Source organism: Etheostoma spectabile, chromosome 19 (assembly GCF_008692095.1).
Source record: "Etheostoma spectabile isolate EspeVRDwgs_2016 chromosome 19, UIUC_Espe_1.0, whole genome shotgun sequence".
Classification (NCBI taxonomy): domain Eukaryota; kingdom Metazoa; phylum Chordata; class Actinopteri; order Perciformes; family Percidae; genus Etheostoma; species Etheostoma spectabile.
Window position 1 is genome coordinate 1705427 of NC_045751.1, and position 9188 is coordinate 1714614.

The 9188-nt window shown below is 38.2% G+C and overlaps 2 protein-coding genes and 1 long non-coding RNA gene across 5 annotated transcripts in view; 1 reads left to right on the forward strand and 2 right to left on the reverse strand.

Annotated features, from left to right (window-relative positions):
- kcnip4a (potassium voltage-gated channel interacting protein 4a) overlaps window positions 1–4198 on the forward strand; it is a 121600-nt gene extending 117402 nt beyond the window's left edge. For all 3 annotated transcript variants that reach the window (XM_032544192.1, XM_032544194.1, XM_032544193.1), the window contains 5 exons: window positions 371–441; window positions 1093–1200; window positions 2875–2979; window positions 3073–3135; window positions 3220–4198. In XM_032544192.1, coding sequence (XP_032400083.1) covers window positions 371–441; window positions 1093–1200; window positions 2875–2979; window positions 3073–3135; window positions 3220–3267 — 395 coding nt within the window. In that variant the 3' untranslated portion in view covers window positions 3268–4198. The remainder of the gene's footprint in view (window positions 1–370; window positions 442–1092; window positions 1201–2874; window positions 2980–3072; window positions 3136–3219) is intronic.
- Window positions 4199–7118: 2920 nt separating this feature from the next.
- Window positions 7119–8531, reverse strand: LOC116707053 (uncharacterized). Its single transcript, XR_004336396.1, has 2 exons — window positions 8437–8531; window positions 7119–8152 (listed from the first exon to the last, which is right to left on the reverse strand). It is a non-coding gene; the product is annotated as an uncharacterized LOC116707053 (long non-coding RNA).
- A 418-nt stretch (window positions 8532–8949) lies between these two features.
- sec24d (SEC24 homolog D, COPII coat complex component) overlaps window positions 8950–9188 on the reverse strand; it is a 15486-nt gene continuing 15247 nt past the window's right edge. Inside the window, exon 22 of the mRNA XM_032499323.1 lies at window positions 8950–8975. Coding sequence (XP_032355214.1) covers window positions 8950–8975 — 26 coding nt within the window. The remainder of the gene's footprint in view (window positions 8976–9188) is intronic.

Here is a 9188-nt window from a genome sequence, read left to right on the forward strand (position 1 = left end):
GAATGAGAAAGCAGTTTTTATTTATGCAGGCCGGTGTTGTTCACTGCTTGCTCTCTTCATTATAGAAAAGATTGGAACAAGATAGAAAACATTAGGAGGCTTTGATATATACCTGTTCAGAAAGAAGAAAGGCAGACAAGTATATATATAATGGCTCGCCTCCCAGGGAACAATGGTAAAACTGTTTGCTCTAAGGATGTTGTTCTTCTCTCTCATCATGACAGAAAACCCATTCTGATTCTAAGTTCTCCAGAAACGCTACGAAAATTGGACCCATTGTCTCTTGTTTCTGATGGTGTTGATTGAGCTGTAATCACAGCAGAGTTTTTTTTAAATTTAATACATACGTTTTGGTTTTTTCTCCCCATAGATGCTTCAACATACGCACATTTCCTGTTCAATGCATTTGACACAGACCACAATGGCTGTGTGAGTTTTGAGGTAGGACCCGTGTATTCCTGTTCCTAAAGAATCAATGAGTAGCATACTGCATGTGTGTGTGTTGAGAATGTCAACAATCCCAAAAGTCTTGTCCATCACTGAATTTAACTACAAAACTACATCAAACTAAACATTTTTCAACTCTGTGAGCCCCTGAGGAATTACACTGGGACATTATGCAAACTGCAACCCCAATCCTTTTAAATTAGCCCAAGTAAGTCCACTTGAGATGCTATCAACATGTGATAAATATTTATGAAGGGCATATATTTGCTTATTAGGACAGAAAAGATATCATTATGCCAACCCAGAGCTAATGTGCAGTGAATTCAGTCCAAAAGTATGGGGAGTCCCTGAGGGCCACCACAGATTGTGAGACAGTTAATAACTTGAATAACAAGGAATTCTGATTCATAGCATCTGTAGTATTACTGTTTCATCATTTGCCTCTAATTAATGCCTGACATAATATTTTTTTAGAAAGGTTGAGGCATGAATTCAGTTGAAATACTACCTACATGTAATGTGCATGGTGAATATTTTTGTTTTTGTTTATCTCACAGGTTTTTGAGTACTTGTTGTTTACATTAAGCTCATTTTTTAAACGGGTATATTTTATACAGTTCTCAGTGAAGCTTGTTTCCACTGCAGGATTTTGTTATGGGCCTTTCTATCCTTCTGCGAGGCACAATCCAGGAAAAACTCAACTGGGCTTTCAACCTGTATGATATCAATAAAGATGGATATATCACTAAAGAGGTATGTCCCAACCATCAATCAATGAACGACCTAAATATTCATCTGTTATTTGAAGTAGATTTCAAGGCAAGAGATTTTCTCAATGCTACAGTTCACCCCCAAAACAAACCATGGTCTGGCTAAAAGGTCAGGATGCTAACATGCTCACAATGAAGATGCTTACAACTTGATGTGTAACAGGTGTAAAGTCTTTACTGTGTTCACCATCACAGTTTAGCTTGTTAGCATGCTAACATTAGATTAATTTCACAAAACACAAAGTACAGGCAGGTGGCGATGTAATTCGTTTTGTATTTGGTTATAAATGCCAATAGAAGTTTTGACCTGATGTTGGCGCGGGATGGTAAGTCAGGGAGTCACCTGAGGTGGACCAGCCTAGAACCCAGACAAATCTGCAAGTTCATGTTCCATTTGCTCTGGCTGGCAGATACTCCTACTCCCCGCCCCCCCCCACCCCCAAGCCAGACCCTGGGCAGAATAACCTTTTACCTCTAAAGTCCAAGACTTTTCTCGCCTGCATTCTGCGACAGGTTTCCTGAACGGACGCATTTCTAAGGACTGTCTTTGTCTGCTGGCTTGTAAGGAGAGGAGAAAAAAAAAACGTAATACACTGTTTCCAAAGAACAATTGTGAAATGTTCGTTATAATAATGATGATCTATTATTCAATTATTCAATAATGATCTATCACAGTCAACCATTTATGTCACCAGGGCAGGTTGAAGATGATTACTGACTGAACGTAGAAGAAATCTGAGATCAAACCAGTTACGTGGTTTTGATCAAATACGAATCAAGATTCTATTACCGTATCGCTGCTTATTGTACTCTCTTCAAATATTTGGCTGTAATATGAGAAAGGTTTTTCCTGCTTAAATATGGACCAAGCACCTGCATGAGTTGCTCCGAGCTACGTCGTTCCGTTGCTCTGAGGTTGTGGATCTTCTCAGTGGTGTCTGGAGGCATCTTGGTTGCCACGTTGATAATACTCATGGGTATTGGACATTTTACTCAAAACCAAAAATGTGCTCCAGGAGATGTCAGAAAAGAATCAAAGTCATAATGATTCATCCTCCTAGGATCACATCATGTCATGGCAAGCCATCAACACGCTTGATAAATAACGCTTTATTGAATTTTAATTAAGTTTAAATTTTTTTTGTTGCATTTTTACTATTTATTTTTGTATGTTGTATTTGCATTGATCTTGTGTATTTGTCACTGCTGTGAAGCCGATGGCCCCTCTGGGGACAAATAGAGTTCTACTTGATTAAATACAGGTTGAGCTATATGTGTCAGGTGCAGCAGCCACTACCATCCCTAGAGATAGATAACCCTCAAACTTCACAGTCAACAGTCTTCATAGAGACTCTTTCTTTCAGCAGAAGTAGTTCCAATAAAATAACGCCGACAGTAAGGTCTGTGTATTAGCCAGGGGAACGGGAACATTGCCTCTTTTCAATTTCCAAATGTCATTTTTCAAATCTTTGATAGAATTCCATTCACCTTTCCATTCCATTCACCTTCCAATTGAGTTGAAGTAGCAGCAGAAATATCTAAAGCTCAAAATGTCAGGCACATGAAGCCAAAGTGATCTGCATGGCTTTCCATTTGGAGTAAATGAGGAATGGCTTTTTTTGTAATTTGGGAGAACTGACTATTGTCTGTGTCGCAGGAAATGCTAGACATCATGAAGGCCATCTACGACATGATGGGGAAATGCACGTACCCTGTCCTCAGAGAGGAGACGCCTCGTCAGCATGTAGAAGTATTCTTTCAGGCAAGTGTGTCGTTGGCAGCGCTCGCTGCACTGTAAATGTCAGTCGCCGTATAGAGGCCGCTTCTCATCTTTCCTTGTCTCCGTCTCCAACAGAAGATGGACAAGAATAAAGACGGAGTGGTAACCATCGACGAGTTTATCGACTGCTGCCAAAACGTAAGCTGGACATCCCGACACATCTCTTTACTACTGCTGGCACACTTGTCTTTTTCTCATTACGTTGTTTCTATTTGTGCGCAGGATGAAAACATCATGCGGTCGATGCACCTCTTTGAAAATGTTCTCTAACTTTTGGCTGGCTGCGGAGGCTTTGGACGAGGACATCATCTTTAGCTTGGCCCAATAACTGACATGGACTCATACTGTGTACTGCGTGCTATGCAGAATTTTGATCATAGATAAAATATTGTTCATTACTGTGGGCTGCAAGTAGAAGTAGGCAATATGGTGCGAACACTCTGGAATGAGTTGCATTGTGAAAATGTTATTGAATACAAACCTTTATATTAGATAAAAAATAAATAAAAGAGGAAAAAGGTGAAAATGAAAAAATCTTAACTTCGAGGTCTCCACCATTACTCTCTGGAGAGTCTTTCTATTCTGCAAACTGCATTAGCCTCCGACATCACACACACACACACACACACACACGGGGAAAAGAGATTTGTGTTGAAGGGGTTTTAGAGAGAATGCTTCTATCTGTGCAGCATTGACTTTTATTTACTGCCAAGTGGAATCACTGTGACTTTTTACAGCATAAAAAAACCAGAACAAAATGCCTGAGGTAACTTCACACCCCCTCTCAGTTTTTACATTCCAGACTGGCTCTCAATTCCAGAGTGTTCTTATCCCGACTTAGTTACCCATTGTGGTTGGTCTTTTTTTTTTTTTGCTCTTTCAAGCATTTAGAAACAAAAGAAAACATACCTTTTTAAAGTGTATATACTATAGATAAAGCATTAGATAAAAACTCTATGAGAAACTTTTAGACTTTGTTCAAGTTTACTTGCCAACTAGAATGAGACAACACAAGGATTGTATTGATGTCAAAGCCGGACCATAATATCAATGGTTTGTCTACAGAAGCACACAGGTAGCTCCGTTTCCCACGAGTATAGAAGAAGATGACGCTATCTTTTATCATAAGATCAATGCTGCTTTCGGTGGATGTTCATTTTACTGTATGTATATTTCCTGTAAAGTAAACCATCTATCAATATGTTTTTTTGTTTTTTTTGAAGCACTGTTTAGGAGTTTACACTGAGAGCAGTGTTTGAGGTTATTTATATGGTATTATGGTCATTGTACAAAAGATTGGTTGTACAGTATTAAATGAAAGTTCTTTAGATTTGTTCATATAATTCCCTGTTTTAACCAGAAAGGGCAGTGGGACGCTGTAACTTTGGATTCTACACTCTCTCTGGGGGTTGTCGGCTAACACGCTTTCTGCAGTTTTCCTCCTCCTCCTCGTCCAGCTGCCCTCACCCATTCAGCCTGATCGGTTCCTGCTGCCTGTGATTAAAGCCTTGCTTGGCCCCAATTGTGAGCAAACACAAGGCATGCTGGGTACTCTCACTAACTGACTTCCTGTTGCTCGTTGGAAACTACTGGAGAAGTGTCTGGACACTACGTGCGTTACTGAGTGTTCCAATCTGACTTTTTCTTCTTCTTTTCACAATGATTGGATATTGGATACAGGAAGTAGCCATCAAACAGCGGAATTGTGATGTACACTTCAGAACTGGTTGTTTGGGGAATTCGTTGACAACTGATCATGTTGTTTTTCATTTAAAGGGTTCATACAGTACTTTCCTAAACTGTATAGTCACAAACCTAAAACAGTATCCTCAGTGAGGCACGTCGGCCATCCATTAGTTTAGTAAAGAACATGGCACATTTTTCTCAATTGTTTTCTTTTTACTCATGTTATTGGAGATAATGTGTATATTTCCATCCAGAAAATGCCATTTCTTCCTGTGATTTGTGTTTGTTTGCCTTACCGTTTGTAAAAAATGTGATATGTTTTTTGGTTGGCAACTCCATTTTTATTCTCAGAAATATAATTCTGAAAAGAAACTGGTTAAATGGAGGGAAAACATAGTTTGCAACATTACCCACTTCTGAATATATCTACAATGTATCCCAGTGGCTGTTCTTTCTGATAACAATATAACATTTCTACACTTCTTCTGTAAATCATATCCAAAGTCAGTTATCTCTGACAAAAGTGAAAAAAATAAACTATACACCTTAAACTTTCAAATGTGTGTTAAATTACTTAATACACTTAAGTAACACAATTTAAATCTGTAGAATATTGGACATTTGCACACGGTTATCAGGATCACTTGCATTCTCAAAATTTTCCTCAGAATTCCAAAGCTTTTTTTTGCAGACTTAAAAAAACTAAAATAATTTAAAGTCAGAATTTTAAGACCTCTCCACCACTAGCAGAAAAACTAGATTTTGTAGATTTTCATTCAGGAGCTGTAAAATAAAATATATACATATATATTAAAACATTTTATTCTGTCTGTAATTTTGGAGCGTAAATACATTTCAATTCAGAACAATTACAGTTCTAGCTTTGCAAGTGTTACATGAGATTTATTGTAATATCTTATGGTGCATGCTTTATAACCACAATTAACAGACCGCTTTGTGGATCAAAAAGCATATTATTCTGAATCGGCTCTGACCGATGAACAATCATGTGACGCCCCCTCATGGTGGCAAGAGGATAACACACACTGGGACAAAAATACTATTTGCCAACAGGAGTAAATCTCATGAAATAAGAAACAAAATGAATTTTGTTTGATATGTATATATTGCTTTTAGAGTTCATTTTGGACTTGTTTTTTTTTTGATATAGTAAACTATCCAAAATTGAATCTTGGATACTGTACAGTAGATTTAATGACAAAGGTGACCACCGATCAGCAGACTGAATGTCCACATTTTGCTAAGGGTTACTTATGTACAGTTCTGGCTCGCAAGGACATTTGTCAATTACATTTTACATTGAATATATTTTCTTCGAAAACAACGTATATGTATGAGGTTTCTCTGTGTTGAATAGTTACACTAATATATTCACACTTCGAGATACATTCTTTGATGAATTTTCTGCACTGTACGAAGGCTAAAAGAATAGAGCAACAATAGTTATGTCAAGAATTTAATTCAGACAAAATTTGTTAAGGGTTTGGAATAAAATATACATGGCACACAACGACCGTGAATGTCCATAAATCAACTCAAAAAACAACCGTCTATCTTTCCACTTCAATTGATATCACTTATTAAATATTAAGGTACTATAATTACCTGAGATAAGTTTGCATACAAACCAAAACGACTGAAATAGACCTCTAGGATATATACTTTAACATGTTTCTAAAACTATCATATGAACTTAAGGCAAATGGTCATATTTTGCAAACATAGGTTGTGTATTTCATGTACAAAAAGACTTTTTGTAGGCCACACATAGACAAAATGTATCAAATGCATACATGAATTACACAGAGGCAATTACCTCTATAAAGACCAGCAATGCAATGCAATGCAGTATGATCCCATTGCTGTACTCAAGACTGAAATACTACATATTAGACAATTTGGCAGATTATAATTAATAAGATTTTACTGAATTTGGCTTCTTTAACACTAAAAAGTAACTGATGGTTTTATTGTCCTGCACAAGTCAGATTTGTCAGTTGGCACCTTTTTATTTCTGTTATAATATGGCATTGTTGGAGGTGGCTGAAAGTGTCTATCAAAACAAATCCCAACAAGAACAGATCATTATTATTTTTCACGTTAGATTGTTGTATGACATTTGTAGGGAAAAGCTTGATATTTGGTCCCTAACCTTCCCTTTGATGCCTCTCAGAACCGTTAGCGATCCATTCCCTTAATCCCCTCTTTTTTTAATTCCAATTCTGACTCGTGCAGTGTAGGAAGAGTGTGTCGTTTGCCATGAGGACACAGGAGTTTGTCCTTATGTAGAGCAACAGCTGTGTTCATTTCATTGTAATCTCAGAATACCAAAACATAACGTTTCTTTGCGTCACTGCACGCTGTGAAGATCAAGTTTCTGCTATACATGGTCAAAGAATTTGATTTTTTTTGTGGTTGTTGGTGGGCGCATTTTGTGAATCCAATGTTTTGAATCACTCATGGTGTAACGACAGGAATCCTTTTCAGTCCTGGCAACAGCGGCATTGTTTCCGCTAAATTATGAAAAACCCGGTACTGTGGATACACTACTTGCGTGTAGGTTTATTTTAATACATTTTCCACTGGACAGCAGAAGTGTGTACAAACGTAGAACCCTTTTATAAGTCATTTAAATATTGTAAAATGTATGTGTGCGTTAATTGTGAAAAAAGAAATTAAGGTTTAATGAGTTACTGAGACTCCATACATATTCAGTTTGTATGGGAGAAAGTTGTGTATAACAAAGACTGGCTAACTTTACTGAATTTTAAAGTGAACATCTACAGTATTGACCACAAATAACCCCTTGTTTTGATTCTGTAAACCTAAAAAATAAAACGCAAAACTCAGTTGACTGCACTGTGGAGATATATGATCTATTGCTTATGCTCATAGGCGTTATACCATAATGCATTTCAACCTTAGACACTGATGTCATTCCAGTCTCTGCAGTCCATCACACAAAGTATCTGTGCAGAAAATGCTGGATGTGTTGTTCATGTTGTTCTTGGAAGTTCCTCAAGGGACAAGTGGTTATTTGAAGATCATACTGTGTGTACACTAACATGTGACAAAAGCCTTGTTGGAAAGGCAGCTTTTGACTCTCAAGAATAAATCTCAAAAGGCTCTCCCTGGTTCCTGGTTTCCTTCTCTGTCTTTGTAAAACACTTAAACAGTTTCTTTCTGTGGACCGTCCTTAAGATTTAAATGGAGCCAACTGAGACTGACCCTGTGTGGTCCATTAGATGGCGTGCTTCTCCCAGGCCAGTCAGGAAAGAGATACACTGGGGCCGAGTGTTCGGGGGGGCTAAGTGAGCAGCTGCCTGATTTCTCGATGAACGTAGCAAAGGAAGTCCATGTAGGAAGCTCCGCCGTGCAGGCCTTTATCCTCCACCAGGAACTGACGGAACAACATCTCTGGTTTGTCCTTCTGCCTCACGATTTGGAGCTGAGAAGGACAGGGTTGGGGTGGGGGGTACATTAGCCTTTGTACAGATACATTGTTGACATGTGACTAAGGGTTGTTCAGATTGTACGTGTAACATGTTTAATATTAAATGAGGCTGTTGAAGCAGTTGTAGGGAAAGTGTTTACCGTACTTACTAAATCCAGGGAAGCAGAGTTAATTTAAAGCTGCACAGGCAGTTAGCGTCCATTTTTTTTTAGAAAATGCTTGTTTGTTTTTTTCAAACAAAGCTTTTGGGGAGCGTGTGGCTGCTCTGGGTATCTTACCTTCATTGAGTTCGATCTTTTTTCAATCAGGCCACTGATGATGGATCGGACCTTGTTTGACAATGGGTTGTCCAGTTCTGGCAGCGCGCACTGAAAAAAAACAATTAGAAGGTTGGTTGAGTCTATAATAAGGTTTAATAAGTCAACTATTGATTTGGGGATGGGAAGCAAACAGCTAATTGATACTTTTAATGTTTTGTTTTTTTAAAGATTATTTTTGGGGCTTTTCTGCCTTTAATTTTTGACAAGACAGTTAGGTGAGAAAGACACACAGGAACTCGCTCACAGCTCAGATTCAAACCCTGGACCTCTGCATCGAGGCATAACCCTTTCAGCACGTGTGCGCCTGCTCTACCGCTGAATCAACTGGCCACAACATACTTCATGTTTGCTCTGCTTCCTTCTCCTTAGTACCAGTACCTCATGTTGGTGCTCTGCCTTAAAAATAAATGTCCATCTTTAAACTTTGTGTATTTTTTTAATTACAGCACTGTTGACTCAGTTTAGCTCATTTTAAAGGTTCAACTTGTTGAGTTGATCTACGAGTTGGATGTATCAATTGATTGATTTTGGATCAAATCGAGACACCAAAGAGGTGAGAAAATGTCTTATCTAATATCTCTAAAAACATGTTTATTTGCTTTATTAATATGTTGAGGTGATATTAAATGAATTCTGACCATGTTTCCTTGCAGGTGGGCGAGGGAGGGCAGGTTAAAGATGTTCTGGATGAGGTCTGGAGGGCTCGCCTG